The sequence below is a fragment of the Zootoca vivipara genome, chromosome 11, assembly GCF_965207765.1.
Source record: "Zootoca vivipara chromosome 11, rZooViv2.hap1.1, whole genome shotgun sequence".
Classification (NCBI taxonomy): domain Eukaryota; kingdom Metazoa; phylum Chordata; class Lepidosauria; order Squamata; family Lacertidae; genus Zootoca; species Zootoca vivipara.
The window spans coordinates 45,955,247-45,980,490 of NC_142594.1; the positions used below are offsets into that span (position 1 = coordinate 45,955,247).

Sequence of the window (25,244 nt, forward strand, 5' to 3'; positions counted from 1 at the left end):
GGACAAGATGGTTCCTCCCTGGCACGTTCCACATACTGAAGTCAAACAACTTGGCTGCTGAATCTTACTTCAGCACTAGTGACAGGACAGCAGCCAATACGACAGCAAGCTAGTTTAGGGGATGGGGACATGTTGTGTAACCCACAATTCTGTCCTCCAGTAGATGAGACTGGTCCCAGGGGCAGGGGGTTAGGAGGAACACCCAGGGGGGTTCCACTGCTGCCCCACAGCATCTGTTCCATGAGGCGATTATGCCACTTAGCCCAATAGTAGGGCCGTTCATGTAGCTTCCCTTTCCTACTGCCATGATTATATTTTGTTCAGAGGGTGGGATGGGTGCTATTCACTCAATCCCAACTTGCTGTGGGCAATTAGGTGAGTGAAGGTTGCTCCATGATTTAAAGGAGGAGATAGTTGTTTGGGGAATGTAATTCCCACACATCTACCTCCCCATTAAAATTGCAAACTGCTGTCTCTATGCAGCTATTATCAACATAAGGGCAGTGAACATCCTTGCATTGGGAGTACTGTGGGGGATAGGTTAAAGCCTGCTCCCCAGTGTTTCCTATTTACACGATATTACTGTTGCTATTAGAAGTGTGGGAACAGTACACTCTTCCTGGACACCCAGCTGATGGCTGATTGTAGGAAAAGGTGACTGGGGCTTCCTGGGCTTTGGAGTCCTGTGTGTTGCCCACCCTTGTCCTAAGCAACGACCTGATGCAATTAACTCATTCTGCCACTGCCACCTTAAGATACAGCTGCATTTTTATGAGGCTTAATTGTTCACTTGGTTAACTGATAGCACTGTTGTAAACAATTTAGATGCACCTCGTGAACAGGGCCGGACTTAGGTTTGATGAGGCCCTAAGCTACTGAAGGTAATGGGGCCCTTTATATGTCCAGCTGTCCTTTGTCAACAACAAATTGTCACTGTTTTTTTTTTGTGTTGAATATATGCTATATGGCAATTTATGGACCTAATAGGTATCTAAAACCATTTGCACATAACAAAATATGTATTTTATCAAAGTAATTGTTGATATGAAATACAATTAAGAAGTATATTTTTCGGGGGGGGGGGGACAAGAGAGTGGGGCCCTAAGCTATAGCTTGTTTAGCTTATACGTAAATCCGGCACTGCTTGTGAAACAGGCACTGCATTTAAGTGACCTACTAAAATAATTAGCCATCAGTATAGGTTGCAGGGGGTTGGACTAGATTACCCTCATGGTCCCTTCCAACTCTACCATTCTATGATTTTATGACCCATTCAGGAAAAGTAGGGCAGACATGGTACTAATTTGTTTTGGAGAACTCATAGTTTTGAGGCCTGATTTTTAAAAAAGCATGTGCCAATCAGTTAGAGTGGCCTGTGTTTCTGAATTTAGTTTCCTCGTCCCACTCTCACACAGGTGTTTAGTCCTCTCACTAAGCTTTACAGCGCCTCGTGTTCATTGATCAAATAGGTGCATGCAGATGCATGTGGCAGGAAACATGCAAACGGCACATTGCTTTACATGTGGATCAGTTAGAAGTGTCTGAGTTTATTGCTGTGGATAAAAATGAGATGTGGACAGGTCCATTGTTAGGTCATTTTGTGACTCATGTGAGAGATGCATGAAATCTCTGTTTATCATGCTTATAAGCCTCACAAAGGCTTCCTGTTCCTATCCTAAAAAAGGCAATTCGGTATCCCGTATTTACCTCTGAGTAGTCACAATAACCCAGAAACCATTATTTTGAAGTGCCTACTTTATTAAAATAAAGGGTTAGATGAGCACATGAAATCCATTTTTCCCCCTAAAAAGTGCCTGAAACGTAAATCTGTTGCCATTCCGCATTCATTACTGTAGCCATTATTTCTATGCTAGCAAAAGACATGGTATTGATTTTTTTTTTTAAGGCACTGGTAAACAGAGGTAAATTCGTCAGCCATACTATTGAACTAATTAATATAATGCACTCTTACAGTACTGCTTCCATTGATCTTCCATTAGCAAGCTGTCCAAATGGAGTCAAAGTGACAAACCTGATCTATGCTTTTACTTTCGCCTTTCAGCGGCAACATCTTAATGTTTAATGTACAGTAAATAACGCCACAATCTATAGAAAAGCAAAGCCAGTGCAGCAGTGTCTGCATTATACACACAATGTTCTATATTGTCCCACAACACATGCTTGTTCAATGTTCCCACAGATGAAGGGGCACAGAATGAAGATGCCAGGACTAAAAATGAGGTAACTTGCATGTTTAAATATAAATATCGACAACAAATGCACGTCATACAAGATATGCTAAATATAATGTAATAAAAATAATTGAGGTTCAGTTCATAACACAGTGACAACAATGGCACACAGACGGAGGTGCACTTCCAACCATCAGTGGATTTCAGACAGTGGGAGTGGGGGCATTAGCAGCAGATAGCGGTGTGTGTGTGTGTGTGTGTTTTTGTTTTGTCACTCACCAGTATTGCTCCTTTACTCCCCAAAATCAGTGAATGCCACCCCCTCCAATTCACCACCTGTGAATGCACCAGCAAAATTCAGAGTAGCATTTTCATTCACCTCTAAAAACCGCATGATACACGTGTGCTATAGATGCCTCAGCTAATTTGCTAGTTTGTTTCTTAATTAAATTTATATCCTGCCCATGGGTGACAAAAACATAAGGCATCCCTGCCCTGTTCCACACCTTTTTGTGACAACTTTATGACATTTTCAGGTCGCTTCTGGGTTTGGCGCAAAGTACGTGTGTACAGCCGCGCACATATTGGATGCGCCTAAAACACATTTTTATTTTTTTTAAAAAAACCAATTAAAACATATAAGGTATCTAAAAACAATAAAATGTTTAAAATGTTTTTTTTAAAAAACAATAAAGCAGAATAAAACATCTGAAGCAAATATAACCAAATCATGCATCTGGATAGGCCCACCAAAGCATAAATGTTTTCAGCAGACATCTAAAAGAATGCAGTGATGGTACCTGCCTAATGTCAATAGGCAGGGAGTTCCATAGTACAGGTGCCACCACAATAACCACTACAGCTAAACAGTAATAACATTGTTTAAAATCCAGCTTTGGTTCATGTGAGCTGAAGACACCTTTATTGAAGGTATGGTGTGTGCCCTTGATTTTACAGAAAAGGGGTGTGAACCTTCCCAGAAGAGTTTATTGGGTCTTGGATTTCTTCCAGGCATCCCTTAACTTAAGATTTCCATGCATGAAAAATTAAGGTGTATGGGGCTTGAAATGAAGGAGGAGAAAGACCTGGTCTTGGTTACACAGTTTTACAGTAATGCAGGAAATGATTTGGGACCCAGTTACAGCTTGTGTGAGTAGGGCCAGGCTTTCTGTGCTGCTCTTATGGTAAAGGTAAAGGACCCCTGGAAGGTTAAGTCCAATGAAAGGCAACTATGGTGTTGCGGCACTCATCTCACTTCAGGCTGAGGGAGCTTGTGTTTGTCCACAGCTTTCCAAGTCCTGTGGCCAGCATGATTAAACTGCTTCTGGCACAATGGGACACCGTGATGTAAGCCAGAGCGCCTGGAAATGCCATTTACTTTCCTGTCACAGTGGTACCTATTTATCTACTTGCACTGGCGTGCTTTCGAACGGCTAGGTTGGCAGCACCTGGGACAAAGCAATGGGAGCTCACTCCCGTTGGTGGGGATTCGAACCGCCAACCTTCCGATTGGGAAGCCCAAGAGCCTCAGTGGTTCAGACCACAGTGCCACCCGCGTCCCTACTGTGCTGCTCTTAACACCACATAACAAGGTGCACGGGAATGGAACTACACAGCAGATTTTAATTGAATTTCAAATCATGTTTCTGAAGTGTAAAGCAGAAGAAAAATCCAGAATTTGGTCTTAGACAGTTCCACCCTCCAAAGAGTTAAGAATTTAGACTAAGTGATGGGGCTGTTTCTACATCTCAAGCCTAGCTGATTTGAAAGACCCAGAATTTGAAATCATAACTTGGTGGAAAGACTTAGTGGACTCATGCCACTGTCAGCAGGAAGACTTGAACTGAGTCAAACAGGGATGTCTAGGGTTCCTTCGTGTAACATAAGGCTGGACAAAAAGAAATTAATGATAGTGCTTTAGGTTTAGACATACTTCAGTGCTTCCAAAAGATGAGGCACCTTGAGATCAGTCAAATTTAAGAAAAGAAAAGCAGTTTCGGGGAAAATACAGGCAACATTTTCTACGGTGAAATCTAAGAGCTGTCAAAAGTTGCACCCCAGGCTAAAGTGATTTCTAGTTTTCATCTTTCATAAGTGGACAACAGTGTCTACTCATGTACTTAGTATAGCTTCAGGATTCTATTAATTTTGTGCCCTTGTTCACATAGATGCCCCATTAATGCATGTTCAAAATTGTTATGAATGACACTGTTTTTGTTTTTTTGTAATATAGGAGAACCATTTGAGTAAAAAACTACTTGATTTCCTGAATGAGGATATCACAACTGAAAATCTTCTTAAGGAGCCTATGTCCAAAGAATCTTTTAAAACAGAAATGAAGAAGTCGGAGGATTTAGATCTCTCCTCCTCTTCCTCTGAGGAGGTGACGGTTGGGGTTGAAAATGTGAAGAGCGAAACATTCTCGAGGGAGTTGATAGCTGAAAAGAAAGCTGAGTCGGAACCTAACTCTAAAGAACTGTCTGAGCTTCATCACTGGATTAAGAGTACTTTGATTCAGGATAAAAGTGTCTATGAAGAAACTCAAAAAAAATTGGGAGAAGGCCTTCAGCTGGATGCCAAGCCTTCTAAAGAGGATGAATATGGATACATTGTGACAGAGGAAGAGTAAGTATAAATGTGTGTGTGTGTGTGTTTGTGTGCATATATGTGTGTTTAGAATATAAAATGGTTAAAGTAGGTTATTTGTGAATACTGAAATATTTACTTAATTTTTCGAATGTATGTGCCCCCGGGTCTGCTGGACATTCAAGCAGCTCACAGTAACATCCAAGAAACAGTTTCTGTAGTTCAAAATACTAGAACAGCAAATAATGTAAAACTTGCAGCATCTATTTCAAAGCTAAGAGTAAAATTTAAAATGACCTTATCAGTGTGATATATTTTTAAAAACTTGTTGTTGTTTTTTTTAAAAAAGTCACCCAAATGCATTTTTTGTTAGCTACTATCTCCCTGAACTGATTTGACAGAAAAGTCAGGGCTTCCACATTCCCTGTGAAAATACATAAAATGAAGGCCATTTATCTACTTCTCACACTGTCCTTTGGTGGCCTTGTGGACTGCAGAGTACATTAGTAGCAGTATTAATGGTTTTACAGATGTGCTCTTTGAATATTAGGCTTCGCAGTGCAAAATATGATTAATGTTGTACATTAGGATTCTTGGCCCAATTTTCCTGTGGTAAATATTGGAAGTAGCACTGCTGTTGTAGGCGAGACAAATGCTAAAATCAAATGTGTACTTAGGAGTAAGCTCTACTTTCTACATCAAGGCTTTCTTCTTGCCAGACATATCTAGGATTGGGCTGTGTTAATCTCTTCTTTTAAGCAGTGGAGCCCTGATCAGTGTGGCACTGATACAGTTTATGCTGGGAACATTCTTCTATTTACAGGCAGATAGGTTGTGGAATTCGAGTTTGCTTATTGTGCCTTGGCTTCCAGAAACACTGCCTGAACAATTTAATACATGCTGCTGAGCTCTGTAATGTAAGGCTGCTGGGGAATGGGACTCCGGAACAGATAGTTGTCACCAGGATATTTTAAGGAAACCACTGAGCTTGTCCAAGTTTTTCCCCAGTCCTTTAAAAAATAAAAGAAAATAAAACTTATGGGTGTGTTAACAATGCCCTATTTACCTTCTGAGCAGAAAACCTAGCCTCATAGAATTGTAGAGTTGGAAGGGACCACAAGTATCCCTGCAATGCTCAAACCCACAACCCTTAAATTAAGAGTACTGTACTGTGCTCTACAGACTGAGCTATGCAATCCGTGAAGGATTGGAAGCATATGGTTTTTTCTAACTATGGTGAAGGGCCAGGACACCTGCAGACCCCCTGATAGTGCTGATCCACAACTCCTGTGATTCTGCGCACAGACCACACCGTGTGAAGTAAATGGGAGCTGAAGTCCAACAGCAACTCGAGAGCTGCCGGTTCCCTATTCCTACCAAAGGGGTGTGCTGCCTGAATGCACTTGTTGTAAACAAAAACTGCTCCTTTTCCCTTATGGGGTGCACAAGAGCCCTTATAGAGTCCTTTGTAGGTTCTCCATTGTTAGGAGAAAATAACAGAGACCAACCAGAGAATTCTGAGAAGCAAAGCAGCTAGGAAGCCTGATCTTTATTAAAACTATTGCAACAGGGTGCTCCCCCTACATGCAGGAGAGAGGAGGATGACCCAGGACAAAGCTGTGCAAGCCCTTATATAGACTGCCCACAATGGAGCCCAAGACCACCCCTCCATACATCATACATACATCACAGAAGGGGTGTAGCCCAAGACCACCCCCCCAATACATCATATGCACATCAGAGAAGGGGCAGACTACAACATAAATTCTGAGTGTGTTATTCATCTCCTGTCTGCCAGGTTACCTGATTGCATTACCTGGGTTTGGGCCACTCTTTTGTTATGATATCTACATAATTCCTGAATCCAGGTCACAGGTCACAGGCTCACCCTATTCATATCTTAAATGTGCCCTTTAGGCAGGATTTGTGAACAAAGACACAATGGAGGCTTCCCATTTCCTTTGACCTTGCAGAGAAATATTTGAGGTCAATTTGGGGAGAGACAAAATGGTTTCAGGACTTTTTCTGTGGGTTTCAGACATGTGGTTCATATATTTATGTATGTGTAAACTTGGTACATATATGAACATTATATATATGTGTGTGTATATATATATATATATATATATATATATATATATATATATATATATATGACCTTAAATTTCTTATAACACACTTAACAACAACAACAACAACTTCTATTTATTTAGCTCATTTTTCTGTAGGTTCATATACCTTTTCCCCATAGGAACCATGATTGATCCCCTGCTTCTCACCAGAATGAAATGTGTAGACACCCCTCCATACATTTCAGAGTCATACACCAAATCATAGAATTTGTAGAGTTGGAAGGGAACCACGAGGGTCATCTCATCCAGCCCTCTGCAATGCAGGAATATTTTGCCCACCGTGGGGTTTGAACCCACAACCTTGAGATTAAGAGTCTCATGCCCCCCTACCAGCTGAGCTATCCCAGCTGCCATGTTCTAAATCTAAGTACAAAGTAGCCTTAAGTTACGTGGGTTTGAAGAGGGCGTGATTTGACTGGAGAGTAGAAGACTGGGTGGAGATGATAACAGAGAAGAGTTAACTGGTAGATTATGGGGCCAAGTGGTCTGTTGTGGTCCAGTGTGGAAGAGGGATGACTCGGTGGGGAATGGCCTTGCACTTTCTGATATGCGGAAAGGAGCAGTGTAATAGAAAGAAGCAAAGAAGGATGGTGGTAGAGCCTAGACTCACAGGCAGCTGGAAATGAAGCTGTAAGTTTAAGTTATATTCAATGGTTAGTGTCAGTTTGGGGAAGGACCTTAAGATTAAATATAGAGTGTGGAGAGAGAGAGGTTTGCAGCGGCTTCCGGTTGACCACGCCATCTTGCTCAGACGGGGGTCCGCACAGCGGAGCGGACCTCGGCGCTTCAGAGGTGGAGGGAATCGTTCCAGCGAAGCGAAACCTCCTTAAAAGCCCCAAATCGAGCTTTTTGGGGACAGATTTTGCCTGGCGGCGCCAAAAGCGGGCTCTCTCCTCCCCGGATCGGCTTTGTTTAAGCCCCCGAGAGCGAGGAGGTGAACCGCGGCGGACAGGCTGACATTGCTGCTCTGAGAGTGCGAAGCTGCGAGTCTGGGAAGTGGAGGTGGCCAATTCTTCAAAGAACATTCAGCAAATGAATAGACTGTGAGTAATTTGGATTCTTTGGAATGTAAATTAAGGCAACAATTTGGACCTGGGAGAGAGGGGAAAAGAGGAAGCCACCCCCCCCTACGGTAACATAAGAGACAGTAAACAGAAACCCGAAGCCGTAAACAGAAGATTTCAACTTAAAAGGATTCCTCAAAGGCATCAAAGAGAATCTCCCCTAAATGCAGGGTAAAAGGGGAGAGAGACTGTGGTTGTGATTGCCCTGCAGAAAGAAGTTAAGACTAAGAAAGACCTTTCTGTTCCTCGGGAGCCGGCAGCCCAGACAATCCAGTGAGTTGATCAGGATTTATAGTTAAATTCTATTTCTATCTTTATCTCTGGACTTTTTGGAAATTCTTTTTTGGTTTATATACTTTTGAAATGTGAGTTCGAACTTTATTTTTAAGAATGCAGCCAGCTTGTTAAAATGGAGTCGAGAAAATAGACTGCGATTATATTCCACCCCATGTGACAAGTTTTGACCTTGACAGGACTGAACTATGTCAACAAAAAGGTACCCGCCTGAGTTTCAGCGGACTGTTTTGACCTTAATGTGGGAAGCAAGAATAGAACTATGTCAAGAGGAGACACAACGGCAAGTGTTACAGCAACAATTCCAGATGATGATGGCAGAATATGATTTCTTAGAAGATGAAGCTTTTGAAACTGAAGAAGACGAATGTGAGAATGACAATGATGAGGACTGTGATGACTTAACACAAAATGAAGCCCATCACGAAAAAAATGATGATTTTACTCTACAAAAAGTTGGATGGAGTGCCTCCCCTTCGAGGGGGGCACGATTGGACTTACTGGAACTCCAGAATGACCACAGGGAAGAAGGAAAAATTAAGCAGAGAAGAGAAGAAGCTCAGGGGTCTGATATGGAGGCCTGGATGGCAAAAGACTGTAAACAGGGGGTGGGGTGAAGGGAAAGTGAAGTTGTGATTGTAAGGATGGGTTAATAGGACTATAACTGGACTGCTGACTATGGAACTTGCTGGATTGGTGGGGTGGAGCCAGTACTCGGGGGGGTGTAAGGTTAGTTTGGGAATAATTATAGGTTTAAAAAGTGAATTGATTCTGGAAAAAGGTGAAAATATGGAGGCCTATAGAGGGGTAAAAATTAGGCACGGGAAGAAAAAATGGGAGTTTGATTTCTCAGTGATTGGACAATAGGCGAAAATGATAATAGTTAGTTTAAAAGTGGTACAAGATATAAAGGTGTATGTTATAAAATATGAACTATGAAACTGTTGAAGATGATAAATAAGGGAGGAAAACCGGGGAAGGGGGGAGGGTGGGGAAGCCCACAAAATATGGTTTAACAATTATGAATTTAACAATTATGATGAATTTTTTTTTGTCTTTTTTCCTTTTTGTCTTTTTTTTCTTCTCTTTTTTCTCTTTTTCTCTTTTTGTATTTTCTTTTTTTTTTTGGTATGACAATAGATGGTTGGATGGATGAACTCCTGCGTACTGCCCTGGTTCACTGGAGCTCCCTGGTGGCAGGGGGGGGCTTCGGGGGCAGGGGAGGGGGAGGAGGACAGAAACCCAATCATAAAATGGACCACTTCTGACTGTTCACCTGCGTGGGATACTTCTGTGGCAGGGGAGGACCCATGGAGGGGGTGGGAAGAAGGTGGAAAAGGTGTATATGTATGTACCATCTTTTGTAATTTGTAAAATCAATAAAAATTATGTTTTAAAAAAAAGAGAGAGGTTTGCAGCATAGAGGCCTGGAACAAGCAAAGCTTATTCCTTTATTATCAAGAACAATTCCCCAGCTGAAATTTGGTAGAGGTTTAATTTCTCGGAATTATGGAAATATATGTAACATAGACACTCCTGACATTTTCATAGTTCAAGGATGTCAAAGCTAGGCAGTTGTAAGCAAGTTTTTTTCTTTTAAAACAAAAAACAAAAACACAGCTCACAAGAGATAAAGAAAGCAATAAAACACAACTAAAAATGATATCTGGAGCCCAATTCCTTTTGATTTTTAATACCATTTATTCCTATAATCATCTCTTGCCTTATTGAAACTGTACATTGTGGTTTCTGCTTGTTAGAATTTTATTAGCAGAAGTGGTTGTAATAAAGGAACAAAATCCTTTCAGCAGAAACAAACCCTCTGTTGGTAAAAGGGGTCTTGCATATTCATGCACAGAGGTTAATAGCTTGGAGTTCTTTTTCATTTTGCGATTTCAGATGTAACCGGGGGCGGGGGGGGGGGTTTGCACTCAGCAGTATGGTTAGAAAGATGTCAGAGGTGATTCATTCACACTTAGATTCTCAAGTGTGTGTTTTTTGTTGGCTCCAGAGCCTTGATCCAAGGAGACTGCATCACTGTACTGCGAATGCCAGGTATTTTAATTGTGTCATAGAGCAGAGACAAATATTTTCCTCAAAAGTTCCCAAATCAATGATTTGTGATAGTTTTGAAGATCTGTCAAAATGGCAGCCTGCTTATCAGTAGTTAGAACAAATAGATCACTCCTGCTTTTTGCTGAGTGACCTTTCAGTGACCTGTACTGATCCATAGTAAGCAATGGTGCTAATCTTAGGGGTGAGTTGACAGTTTCAGTACAGTGGGTTACAGACGCTTCAGGTTACAGACTCTGCTAACCCAGAAATAGTACCTTGGGTTAAGAACTTTGCTTCAGGATGAGAACAGAAACCGAGCCATGGCGGCATGGCGGCAGGGGGAGGTCCCATTAGCTAAAGTGGTACCTCAGGTTAAGAACAGTTTCAGGTTAAGAACGGACATCCAGAACGAATTAAGTTCTTAACCCGAGGTACCACTATATACCGGTAGGCATTTGTCTGGCAGATCCTCCCAGGTGCTGCTTCAGCATTTTATTTGGGGTAGAAAGTGTTCAAAATGGATAACTTCCCTGTATGCTGGTCCTTCCTGCAGAATTTGACCTCAGTCCATGAGGTCAAATCCAAAAAGCGTACAAGTTAAATGTGCATAAGTTATTCTTCATATCTTTCCTTCTAGAAGTTCTAGAGACTTTTATTTTTAAATGAAAGCTCAGAGCTTGGCACCAGTAAAGGCCCTCATGGGCATTGGGATGGAAATACACACCCTAATCGACTAGCCTCCACTGATGTGTCGGGGACTGGCTGGCTGGATGACGAGGAGTGGTGGGAGGCAGCAGCTGGGGAACCCCAGAGGAGGAAGGCTCAGAGCCCTGGAATTGGTGGTGGAACACCAAGGAGAGGTCAGAGGGAGATGTGTAGGAAGAGGTTTTGGATGCTGAAGGGGCAACAGGATTTTGTGAAGAGGGAGAGCCTGTGACAGGGAGCATTTCCGACTCAGAGGATGAAGCAGAGGAGTGGGGGCCAAAAGGGTTCAGAAGAATACAGGGAGCCTGCCTCTCCCTGATTCTCTCCAAGGACAAGCAGAGTGATGCATCGAGCAGAACAGATATTAGAGCTGTCCAGACACAGTTTGAGACTGCTTGGGAAACATCTGGGAAAGGAGGAGCCTTAGAGGGAGCTGGAGGCAGAGACCGTCAGTCCTGGCAACTGCTCTATGGGGGCAAGACTTACTGGGAAGTGTTGCTGAGCTGTATGCTGTTTCTTTGAATAACTTCTCTGACAAACTCTGCTTCTTGCTTGCCAACCCGCGTCTGACTCCAGCCCTGACAAGGAGTCAAGGAAAGGAAGAATGGTAACAACACAACAAACTGAAATACTGTATTAAAATTCAACAATGGCTATTCATATGGTGCTGGAGGAGACTCTTGAGAGTCCCATGGACTGCAAGAAGATCAAACCTATCCATTCTTAAGGAAATCAGCCCTGAGTGCTCACTGGAAGGACAGATCGTGAAGCTGAGGCTCCAATACTTTGGCCACCTCATGAGAAGAGAAGAATCCTTGGAAAAGACCTTGATGTTGGGAAAGATGGAGGGCACTAGGAGAAGGGGACGACAGAGGACGAGATGGTTGGACAGTGTTCTCGAAGCTACAAACATGAGTTTGACCAAACTGCGGGAGGCAGTGGAAGACAGGAGTGCCTGGCGTGCTATGGTCCATGGGGTCACGAAGAGTCGGACACGACTAAACGACTAAACTACAACAGCCATGTTCCAAAGGTATCCTCTCAGTCAGCAATGTATATTAATAACTTGGGGTGGGCAGGCTAATTCCACTTGTACTGCACATATCTGCACTTATTCTAGGGGCATTACTGGCAGAAAGGCCTTGGAAAATAGGGGTAGAAAAGGCAGGGGCATATGAAAGGAGAAGGCAAAAGCTCCATTAAGGAGATGGATCAAGGAAGTGCAAAGAGAAAGACTGGAGGAAGGTGATACAGGTCATTGAGGAAAAGGGTGAAGACTGGGGTGAGGAAGGAAAGAGAAAATTGATACAGAGGGAAGAAGCACATGATCAGGAGGCTGCAGAAGTAAAGAAGGTTGAAGGTCACACGTTGATTCTACGAAACCTTTGACTACACATCTCGTTTTCCAGGAATCGGCAGAAATATCTGCTTAGATTTAAGAGTAGTGGGGTGCTCTCCGCAAGAAATGGTGCTGATCTCTCAAAGCTATACATATTTCAGTCTTTATTTACATATGTACAAAAGCAGTACACATCATTCAGCCATCTGTACGTCGGGCTCAGATCCAGGAAGTAACTTTTGGCAGCTTTTTCTCCAACATAAAAACTTAGGCAGCCCTAATCTCCGCCTCTGTGTCTTACGTTTCCACTCCCGCCTCTCCCTGGCTGACAGGACCTGCGTAATCTCCCCCGAAGTGGTGGAGTGGTGCTGAGGCTCCTGCTCAGCATCTTCAGCCCCTTTCTCTCCCTGGCTGCTTCCTGCCACCCCCACCCCCCCTACTGCTATTTCCTGTTCTTCTCCCAGCTGTCCCTGCCCAGCCTCCTCCTCCCTCTCTACCTTCAAGGTCTTGGTAGGCAGTGCCCTGACATTAGAGCTATGATATTTTCTGGCTAAATATATCCTGGCTGCGTTTTATGAGTGGGAAAATAAAGCCACTTAAAAAAAAAACAACCCACACAAATCCACACCTATTACAGAGGCAAACAAGCAGCAACGAAACCTTATATAACCATTGGAGAGGGATTTCATTCTGTAGAATGTACTGTAGTAGGAAGAGCTCGTATATTTCTGAATTTATCGGGGAAGGATGGGATTTGCTTCAACCTCAAACACTGCAGAATCTTTGCAAAGCTTTCAGGGAAATTGGAAGTTATAGACTTACAGGTTTCAAATCCTTAGTTAACCTCCCAAAGCCCCCCAAAAATTGACTCAAATTTTCCCAGCTTTTGTGTATTTATCTAGTTCACACCCCACCCTTCCAAAGTAGAGGACACCATTGGTTATAAAACCATCATAAAACAACTTCGCTATTAAAGAGGTTTAAAAATTAATAACATTTACACTCACCAGGTCTATATGCTTTCACCATCTGTTGCATCCGTAGGCATTTAAGAGACTGCAGATGGTCCTGCTTCCTTCCAGTGCTATTCATGCTTTTGTTGCTCTAAACTAAAGCACACAACTCTACAGCCTTATTTTACTCTTGCCTCTGATCCTCTTCCCATTGTGCCCGGTGACTCCAGATTAAGCTAAAGGAAGCAAATGGTCCCAGGGAGTCTTTTTTTTTTGGGCCACCCCCCACCCTGCTCGGTTGTGGATGGTCAGCAACCATCTTGTGTGCCCAATGCTTATGAAATTAATTTGAAATAAATTGCTTTGCAGATTGCAGAGCAGTTTCAATCCATAATAGGAAATGGATTGCTAAGAACTACATTGTACTGTATGTGTTCTAAAAATAAAATAAAAATGTTTTGTTTGTGGAAGAAATCTTTCCTACTGTTCTGCCATAGCAGCGTGTGGCCAACCAGACATCAAACTATATGATCTACAAGAAGCTGGCAGTTCAAACTCCCTCAATCTTCGTTTCTTCCTGGTGGTGATAGCTGTATAACAATGTTTTAAGGATCAGTGCGCATGATTGACCTGAACACTATTCTCCTCTTCTGCTGGTAGTAAATTCCTGCTTGTGTGTATGAGGTTATCCAACTTGTCAGGGGCACCATCTACTGGGGGAGGAGGTCGGGAGCCAAGGGTCCCCCAAATTTTCAAGGGAGTGGCCCTCAAAATCCCATGGCAGCTGTGCACACGGTGTGGGTGCATGCTGTGTGACATGGTCATGTCACGTGCACCCACTGTGAGGCATGCACAAGTGATGTCAGCACATCAAACGGCATGTGCACACAGCTGGTGCCTGCCCCTTCAATTGTGGGGGCAGGTCGCCACACTTGCAACTTGTTTTTCACAAGCAGAATCAGCAGTTTTGGATAAGCTGGTGCTTGAAGAGTTCCCTTTCATTAAGTTTGCAAATTCTACTACCCCTTGATTCCCCTCCCCCTGCTAGCTAAAGACCACCCCCCACCACCCCGTATCTTCTTCAGTGTGGCTCACAAAAGGAAAGGGAGCGGTCCCTCTTCAACCACCTATTACAGTTTAGGCCACAATGATTTAAGTAGGGATACAAAAATGGCAAACAAATGAGATTATCCTATTCACCACAATAAGGTATTTGGCACCAGGGTGGATATTGAGAGCAGATGTCATGATCAGAGTACTTCTGTGTGCTGGAGAGAGAGAGAGAGAGGGAGTGTATACAGGTGAAACTCGGAAAATTAGAATATCATCGAAAACTGCATTTATTTCAGTAACGCAACTTAAAAGGTGAAACCAATATATGAGATAGATGCATGACATGCAAAGCAAGATATGTCAAGCCTTTATTTGTTGAAACTGTAATTATTTGTCGTTAGGCGGGTCAATTATAAATGGAATGTAATTAATGAAATGTAATAGCAATGTTCATTTTTCTTTATTTTTCTTTATTATAAGTATTTGTTTTATTACTGTCAAATTTCCAAAAGAAAGCATTTGTAAAAATTAAAAGAAAAAGAAAAAATAATAAGTTGCATTACTGAAATAAATGCACTTTTCGACGATATTCTAATTTTCCGAGTTTCACATGTATATTTATGTATGTGTATATGTGTGTGTACATAAAATATGTATGAATGTTTTCCATTTAATATGGAAACGCTGCAGATAAGGAAGCACTCTCTTATTGCCTCTGTTGTGGGTGGAGCCAGCATGTATTTGAAATGAGACCCACCCCCTACTAAAGCCTTATTTGGTGTCATATTTCCATAATAGCCCCTATGAACAGATCCCTTCTTCACTCCCACGTTCCTGTTACCTTTCTCATGATATGTAATTTCCATTGACCTTCATAGTCTGACCACTGAAATTGATTTTTGCAAAGTGCCATCTGCTTTATAAATTGGTCTGGACTTGAATCCGTCTTGAGTTAAAAGGTTTAAATTTCACACCTATTTGCGGTAGGGAAGGAAGAGATGGTAGGTAGGTGTGCAAAATGTGGCAAGCAGAGATTTGCTCTCTTGTCAAAACAGAAGTAAGCTTATGAATGTTCAGTAGCTAATAAAGCCTTAGAGAAAACAAGGCTGGGGGAAATGGATTGGAGCCAGATGAAGTTAAATTGCAGTGTTCTTAATAATCAGGCTTGTTTGAGCTCTCAGGTAACAGAACTCTGCAGGATCCATTCCTGCCACAACATGGCTACGGAACACAAATCCTGTTCGCACGTGGGTTGCTGCATGCAATAACTCTTCCACATTTTAATTTTAAATGATTCAATATTTAGTTAGAGTTCAGGTCGCAAGGCTGTATTCTATACAGGCAAAAGGTATCCATTTGTATATGGGGGGATATGGGGCTGTTGTTCAGTGCTAGATAATGTGTTTTGCATGCAAAAGGTTTCAGGTTCAAATCCCGGGCATTGGGTCCAACCCAATTGGTGTGTGAGCCTTGACATGTTTGACATATACCAGAAAGTGTAACACAATGCAAGTGGGGAGGGGAGTCTCACTGTGGTTGTCTGCTCAACTTTACGCTTCATTCTTCCTTTGCAAAGCAAGTATGGCCAAAAGTAGAAAACATTCCAAATTAGCTCTCAACAATGGCTTGTACAGTGGCATTCGCTTGAAGAGAGATCTCGCAAAAGCAAATATTGAATAAAAGAAGTCTGCAGATTGCACCTAGGGAAATCCCACTAAGTCTGTTCTCTCCAAGTTGTAAGTTCACTTCTTGGCAAAACATATTGTTGTTCTTGTTTTGTTGTTTTTGTTTTGGGGAAAGTAAATTTTCACAAAGGGCAAAGTTTTGTTATCATTAAGAACCAGTCTGTAAGTCATGAGAAAGAGAGAGAGAGAGAGAGAGAGAGAGAGAGAGAGAGAGAGAGAGAGAGTCATCATGTATGAAAGGCTACTTCTCAGAGCATGAATAAGTGCCCAGTGAGTTACCCCAAGGGTATGTGGAGGATTTAAAATTCCACATGGATTTAAATACATTGACGGATTAAGAAGCACAATGGCTGATGACTTCCAGGGTAATGGATTGGTAGAAGACAGCTCTTATATTTTGAAAATATAAGGTCTGAGAATAAAAATATAATGTCTGCTCACCCAGACTCTGAGGTTTTGGAGAGTGTGGAGGAAACGCCTGGTTGCCTGATAAGTTGTTTCATTAAATCTTTTGTGTGTGAATGAAAGAGCAGATGCATATGACTCGTATACCTACTGTTGTTGCTGAGTTTGATAGTATTTCAGTGCAGCTGTAAAAGTACAGATGGAAATTTCTGTATTTCAACAGCAACTCTTGAGACCAACTCTGTCAGCTCAGGCAGGGAGACTACTGGGCAGCAAGGCGGGTGGTAAACCAAGAGAATCCATAAGCTTTCCCAATTGCCCAGTGCCAGAAACACTCACTCTAGACCCCCCACAACTGGACAGAGAGCCGAGAGAGAGAGAGAGAGAGAGAGAGAGAGAGAGAGAGAGAGAGAGAGAGAGAGAGAGAGAATGAATGAATGAATGAATGAATCTCTATACATCACAGCAACTGCCATTCCCCAAGGGGGGCACAGCTGGTTGAGACCAACTCCACTCTGCTCATCCACCCAGGTCTCAGTGATACAGACCAGATTGGTCTCCTCATCCACAATCAGATCATGGGTGAGGAAGGTCTTACTAAGAGATGACTTGGCATTCGACAACAACAGCTGGAGACCCGAGGACTGGCTGACCCACAATTTACCAGGTTGGCGCAGGGGTAGGCACATGGCACAGTCACCAACTGCTTGTGCCTTGTGCCCCTTATCCAGCGTGCCCACCTACTACACCATACCTCTCCCTACTCTGAACCGCTTTGCTTGCCCACCCTTGCTCTCCCCTGTTACCCTCCCTCTCTTCCAAGGCACATTCTACACCTTAAAAGAAAGAAAAACCCAAATTTTAAAACCCACGGATTAAAAGCTGTTTAAAAACGTTTAAAGCAGTAAACAGTTGGGGCAGTAACACCAATAGCAAGAGCCCCCAACAGGACCCCCAGGACACTGCCACAATAAAAACAAATAATAGGATTTTATTTCTGTTTCGTTACTAAAGGCAACAGAATTGTTTCTGAGGTTTTTTGCCCGTCACTGAAATACTGCAATAGTTGTTTCTCTCGTGTGGGTTTTTGCAATGAGAGAGAGAGAGAGAGTATGGTGTGTGCTCCTTTAATTTGGGCTTACCTGTGTTCCAGAAAACTAATTAAGACTAGTGTAATGACAATATTGTGTTCACTTCTGCCTCTCGCCTTCCTGAGGGTGTTTGTAACGCTGCTGGATATTAGCACCGAAATGCTCTGATCAGCCTTGGTACAGTTGCTTTTGCAACTCACTTTGACATTCAGTTTTGATTTTGTAGCCTGCAGAGATATTACAGTTTTATGCGTACAAATGATAGGAAGGAAATGCCAGCAACGTATTGTATGACTTTTCTTGCACCTCCGGGTAAAAATAATATTACAGTGTTAAAAAGAGAGAGCGAGAGAGAAAGAGAGAGAGAAGCCCACTCCACTTTCTGACACCTCTTGTCTCACACACATTTGAACCACTGTCCTCAGGAGTGAAGGATCTAATTAACACACAAGCCCCCAAGTTCCTGTGACAGCCCTGCTTTCATTGCGACTTGTGAAGAAACAAGAGTTCTACCCCACTACCTAGTCTTGAAATTCAAGGGTGACTTTTTAATGAATAACCTAGGTACAGCATTTCCCTTCCCTGTGGAAATACTCAAATAACATTTTTTAAAAACAAGAACCGGAAACATCATTGTATTACACGTCTGGAAAAACCATGTTTTTAAATACTAGCTTAGAGGGAGGGAGTACCACCTATGTATATGGCTCAATGTCCCTTGAATTATTTTTGGGGAGTGGACGTATGAGCTTTGGAAGAAATTAAGAAATATTACTTTCCTAGCTGGGGTCCAAATAAGCTATTATATCAATAGATATTCCATCAGAGTTCTGCACATGTTCATTCAAAGGTACTTTAAACAAAATGTGAAGAGCAGTGCTCCTCGGCATAATATGCAACTTGTACATCACACTACTGATTTAAAATCCACATTGCTTTCTAATAACAGGTTGGTGATGATGTGGGAAATATTTTGCATTGCAGTAATTAAAAATAAGAACCTGAATGGGTTGGTGTGTTGTGGGGTGTGTGTGTTTTATTTCGACACCAGCTCTCCCAATGGGTTATTTACTTGAGAGATATCTAAGAGTGCTGTTTTTTCTTTCTTTGTGGCATTCTATTTCAACATATTATGAAATTAAGGAATAACTCTTAATACCACTACACTGAATTTTTAAGTAGGTGTGCTCTGATGTCTGGTGTCATATGTGGGATAAAGTTATAAAGTTTAAATTTACTAAGGACTGCTTTATGTTAATTTGGGGAAGTGCAATAATATAGCAGCTGAAGGAGTCATACAAAGTAGCTTTTTCTTGACTTTAATTATGATTATTTTGCAGGTTTTTAAAAATAAAATAAAACTGATTATTTACTAATACAGCCAGCCCTGAATCTGAAAGTGTGTGTGTGTGTGTGTGTGTGTGTGTGTGTTTTATAAATAAATAGATGGAGTTAAACAATTTGTGTGGGTTAGGTGAATATTGACAATCCCAAAGAAAATTTATGAATGTCACTATTTTCTGGTATATGTTGCCACTTGCTGGAAGGTAAACTGGTATATGCCAGCAAACTCAGTGACTAACAGCACTCACTGAAGATATCTGCACTGATATTGACCAAACTTGTAACTTTATAATCTTGATTTGCAGCTAAATCTGTTTCTCAAATGATGGTAGCAAAGTATTGCTATCAGTAACAATAACAATAACAACACCCTGCCCAACTGGGCAGCTTACAGTACGTATAAAAACATAATAAAACGTCAAACTTTAAAAACTTCCTGATACAGGGCTGCCTTCAGATGTCTTCTAAAAGTTGTGCAGTTCTTTATCTCCTTGACATCTGATGGCAGGGCGTTCCACAGGGAAGGTGCCACTGCCGAGAAGGCCTGGTTTCCAATTTAAAATATAATTAAAAAGCATGATATTGAGGAAGACTAGAAGGCTCAAAGACATGTTTTTTGAGCACCACACACACACACACAGACACACACACGAAAATTAACTTCCATACCCTCAGTCACTCTTCAGGACAGTGTAGTTAGCACTATTGTTTGTTCTTGAATATTATGTTTGTTTCTCCTTTTGCTGGGCACGAATGCATTTCAGAAGCAAATGAATTGAAGAAGAAATGTCTTCCTGCGTCCACTTCATAGAGTCCTGTAATTTGACATTCATTTGTTTGTTTCCAACCTCATCTGGCTCTCTTCCTCCCTCCCACTTTTTTTTAAAATAAAAAAAATGTGTAACATTTTTCCCATTGAGTACCAAGATGAACTGGTCGCTGCATCATTGGGCCCATTACACTTCCTAACAATTCCATTTACACCTTATTGTTTGTCTTATTGCTGGAAAATTCAGGTGATTCATCATGCCTGAGGAAGCACCTGATCCCATTTCCCTCGATATCACAATTGCTATGTGACAGGAATACACTTAAGCGTTGGCTTCGAACCACCTAACCATTCCAAGGTGATAACTCTTTTGGGGCTTTTAGCCTCTCAAGTATTGATGAGTTCCATTTTCCGTAATGCTGTGTATTCTTGCTTTCTTTCAACAGCCCTCTGAGCGAGGAAAAGGGTTTGGAGTTAATGAAGCAAGTTGCTGCCCAGCTGAAACTGCAGATGACTGCCTTTGCTGATATCAAGTATGTCACAAAGTCCAACCCTTCTATTAATCTCATCTTAATTCCTAGATTGCTTCAACACTAACATCCATCCTCAACCACAATAATGCAATGGTTCTGAATTGTTTTAAGGTACATTGCTGATATATGTTTTACTCCCCTTTTCGTAATAGAGGGAGGAGACCCAATAAATTGGTTGGCAGTAGGCTCAGGATATAGAAAACAGGATGCATCTTCATACAATGTTAACCCTTAGAATTTACTGCCATGATTTGCAATGATCTATGGTTACAAAAAAGGTTAAGACAAATTCACAGAGGATAGGTCTATCAACAACTACTGTATTAGTCATGTGAACTACAATGAAGTTTTCATTTTAAAGTTCAGCCTGAATTGTCTCTCAAGCAGGGCCGGCCCTACGTGCAGGCTGGGTGGTGCAGAGCACCACGATGCCGGCCCGCCAGGAGGGCGCCGCGAGCTGCACCCACCTGCTGGCCGGCCGGTCCACCGCGCAGCTGCACCCACAGCAACCGTGCTGCGCCTGCCCGCCCGCCGCGCAGTTGCACCTGTGGCAGCCGCGCTGTGCGCGACGCCCACCCTCCCGCCGCGCTGGGAAACGGGGCGGGAGGGCGCCGGAGGGATCCGGCGACCACGGCGCCAGGGGCGCTTAAGACGGCCCTGCTCTTAAGGACCATCCTCTTCCAGCCCTTTGACTCTGATTATAAAAGAGAGACTGCTAAATATAAATTACCGGTAAGTAGATAAATGAATATGAGCGAAGCAAAATGTCACATAGAGTAGGATCTGAAATGTTTTCCTTGTAGTATGAATTTATTTTACTCTGGATTGTTTTTATGCAACGTTTTAATGTGTTGTAAACCTCTCTGAGATTTTTTTTTGTTCTTTTATGTCAAGTAAATGGATAAGTACAGGTGATTCATTGCCATAGGAGCTAAGGGTTGAACATGCTTCTAGCAGGGAGTATGTTCCCTCCCCACACATCATTGGAAGTCACGTCATCTGTGTTTGTGTGTGTGTGTGTGTGATAAAAGTGCAATAGAGTGTATTTTCTCTTTTATCCCTCATAGATCTTCATTTCTAGTCTGCCACTGGACAAATCTGTTAGTTTTGTCCCTCCTCTCAATCTCTGCTATACAACCTTTCCCCATTCTGGGTGCCTGCCATGCAGAAAATGTCCACATGTGCACCTTTATTCCTCCCTCCGGTGTCTAGAACAAACGTTTCCAGTTTTTTTAAAAATGGATCGTTCTATATAAGCCCAGCACTTCTGCAGGCAGCATTGGGTTGGAAGGGGATGCTTCAGTTTCCTAAATAGCATTTATTTTTGAGGGATGGGAGACTAGGTACAAAAAAATGAACATACTGTATTTAAAATAATTAAAAATAAAACAGTGGTTTGGGGGAGTGATGGGGCAGATATATAAGAAGAACAGCTGTTAAAAAAAATTGCATCCCTGAACAAATGCTATGCCAATGCCAGAAGAAGCAGGTCACTTGCAGGCGTGGCTTCAGCCATTGTGGGTGAGGCAAGGGACAAAGAGGAAGAAGTCTATTTCTGTCCATTTTGCATGAGAACCAGAGGGAAGGGGGATGAGTTTAAGAGACAGCTTGGTGGGCGGGGGGGGGAGAATGTTATGTTTTAAAAAGTTTTAATAAATAAATAGATCAATAAATAAACAAAGGCCAGCCACCATCTCTGACGGCATTTGTTCACAGTGGCCTCTTTCTTCCCTCTTCCTTTGTTACAGCTGATGAAAACAATTGTACAGCCTTGTGCATGACCTCCATATTAAATACAGTTTCATAAAGCTGATATATGTGCTGCCATTACAGCCTGCGGGGTGTGCAAAGTGTGTGTGTGTGTGCATAGTTTGCAAACAGCACTACTTTTGCAAGAGCGGTGCAGCAACAGTGGGGATCAGATTTGTAACCCCAAGGCAGTGACGGATTGTTTCTTTTGGATTTTTCAACAGTATGCACGGGGTCTGCGCTGGGTCTGTTGGGTTCTGCACTAGCTCTGCATCCTCCCCAAGGCCCCGTTTTGGGGGTTTCTGCTGCAGTAGCTCATGCCCACCAATTGAGTAGGTGCATTACTGTACTTTTCGTTGGCATAGCTTCTCTGCCGGTGGAGACTGGTGGAATCAAGCAGGGCTGGTCAGAGGGACACCTCTGATGCACCCAAACCTCCTCCTGCTCTAGGGATTTGGGATTCGGATTGCCCATGTTACTTATAGTAAGCATGTTTAAAATTGCAACCTATATAGTCTCGGGTGTGGTGCCAATAGCATGCTACCTGTGATTATAATTAAGTTATCCGAACGGTTTCTGTAGCACATGTGGCATTCAACATGCGGAGTACAGAATTGCAAATACAAGATGATGAAAACAAGGATTTGGCATTTTAGCTTGCAGGCATTTCAGCTTGTTGTTCTGGCTGCTTTCTTGATCTTTTATGAAAGTACTAGTTATGGTTAATCTGTTTTGTTAATGGTTATGTAGCTGTGAAACAAATTCCATTATTTTGTATTACATCATTAGGGATCATTAAAAGAATATTAAAGCGCCAGAATAATTATGCAAGCAGACACAAAATGATAAGTTTGATTTTATAATCCAATTACGAGTGTCTGTGGCCTCTGGTGATTGATTGCTGGACCAATATCGTAGGAGATGAAAGTGGGTGGCAACATCAATAGGCATTCTGTTAGTCCATGTGCCGTTGTTTCTACCACAAATGTGTTTCACACTCTCGTTTACTGCATTTCCAGTGCTGGGTTTTTAATCCTTGTTTACATGACATTATCCTAACCATAAGGGACGCGGGTGGCACTGTGGGTTAAACCACAGAGCCTAGGGCTTGCCGATCAGAAGGTTGGCGGTTCGAATCCCCGTGACGGGGTGAGCTCCCGTTGCTCAGTCCCTGCTCCTGCCAACCTTGCAGTTCAAAAGCACAAAGTGCAAGTAGATAAATAGGTACCGCTCCGGCAGGAAGGTAAATTGCATTTTCATGTGCTACTCTGGTTCACCAGAAGCAGCTTAGTCATGCTGGCCACATGACCTGGAAGCTGTACGCCGGCTCCCTTGGCCAGTAAAGCGAGATGAGCGCTGCAACCCTAGAGTCGTCCGCAACTGGACCTAACAGTCAGGGGTCCCTTTACCTTTACCTATCCTAACCATATAGGTATCTTAAACTTTTGACACAAAATACTAGTGCTTGATGTGTTGTTTCTTAAACCAGCTTCACAACAATTCGAGCCATTCCCGATTAATCTCTAGCCAAGTTGTACACCCCTTGGCATAGGACAAAGATGTCCTTCCCTCAACAGCACCCCCTGGTGTGAACTCATGAGCAGAAATGAAGGAAGCTGTGCTGATGTGAACAGATAGTTGGGAAAGAGCTGTGAAACGTAATGATGAAAAAACAACTTCACTATGTTTTAAGGGGGTAATGTGAACACACACCAATGTCTTTCCTCTGAGAGTTTATCTTCTCTTAATTATCATATAATGAACTTCTATATAGCAAACCAACCTGAAGTAAATCTAGGTACAATCTGTTTCCTTTTTAAAATAATAACTAGCTGTGGCTGAGTCTAAGATTGGATGTGAGTTTTGTTGGCAGGTAAGACAGAGAAAGCAGTGTTGTATTGAACATATAGAAAGCCCCCCTGTCCCCCATTTCATAGTCCCTCCAAAAAGACTCCGGCCGTCTTTGCTGGGCAGGCATTCCCATTTACCCGGCACCCCGACCTCTCCCTCCCCCCCCCTCGCATGCCACATGTTTCTGGCAGTAGCGTATACTCCGGGTCGCCGCGCAGTCGCCGGGCAGTCGTTCCCAGCAGCCTCTGCCTGCTGACGTCAGGATCCAGCCCCTGCCCTCAGAGGAGCTGTCGGGGAGTTGCAACCAGCAGCCTCTGCTTGGTGATGCATTTAATACTATAGCGTGTGTTACTTTGACGCCCAGCAGATGGTGCTCTGTTTGCAAAAAACAGGTTTTTACCTGCCACAGGTGTGACACCTGTGCAATCTAAGTATATGCAAACACTCCCGTATGCACATGCAATGTTGTGTCCAAATTTCAACACAATCGGTCAAGAACTTTTGGAGATTTTTGGTCACCCACAAATGGACACTTACATTTTTATTTATATACCGGTAGATAACAATAATAATCTGTTTTGCTCATTTGTGGTTTGCTAGACCTTAGTTCCCATAATTTTAACTGGGAATTCTATTCTGTTTCCTACAAGCATAATAGTAGAGTAAATTGAAATATATGAGACAAACCAACCACCACCACCACCACCACCCAAGGCATAGGAGTTCAGTGAATGTTCAAGTAAAGCCTGTATCTACAACTTGAAAACAGGGCTTATCAAGTGGTGGCCGCACCAGCAGTATTGGTCAAAGATGCTTTGCTACCCAAGACGAAGGGCAAGAAGGCACCTCTCCCCACTACCAAATATAGACGCTGACCAGACTGGCAGCTGAATCTTCCTTAAACACTGGCAAAGAGACAGTCTCTTTCAGTGCACCTGAGGGCAGCAAGGTAGCTTTGGGGATGAAAAGCTGCATGGAACCTTAGACAAAGGGAAGCGTAAGGCAGCTCATTTGGGATGTCAGTTATTTCATTTATTTTTGCATTTTAACTGTGAAAGAGATAGAGATGCTTGCAGGAGTTTTTCCCTCAGGTGCCAAAATACATTTGCCAATCTGGGGGTGGCGCTGACTGTTCTGTCTGAGGCAACAAAATGTCTTCATCTGGTCCTTTTTCAGGTAACTTTTCAGAAATCTTTAGTTTTTCAGCATTGATGAGGTTCATCTTGAAATGCTAATGTGAATCCAGGCATATTTTAGTGTCGTGTGAAGTCCCCTTAGCCCAATTCAGAATTAAGCCAAAAGTCATGGGCAGTCATAGAATCCTAGAATCCTAGAAAGGGCCACAAGGGTCATTTAGTCCAATCCCCTGCAATGCAGGAATATTTTTGCCCCATGTCTCAAGCTTTACTAACTGAGCTATCCCAGCATATTTTTGGAGAATGAT

At 42.5% G+C, this 25,244-nt stretch overlaps 1 protein-coding gene across 1 annotated transcript in view; it reads left to right on the top strand.

Annotated features, from left to right (window-relative positions):
* PTPRN2 (protein tyrosine phosphatase receptor type N2) overlaps positions 1-25,244 on the top strand; it is a 615,253-nt gene that overhangs the window by 186,779 nt on the left and 403,230 nt on the right. The window contains exons 8-10 of the mRNA XM_035129839.3: positions 2,201-2,241; positions 4,426-4,817; positions 20,114-20,200. Coding sequence (XP_034985730.2) covers positions 2,201-2,241; positions 4,426-4,817; positions 20,114-20,200 — 520 coding nt within the window. The remainder of the gene's footprint in view (positions 1-2,200; positions 2,242-4,425; positions 4,818-20,113; positions 20,201-25,244) is intronic.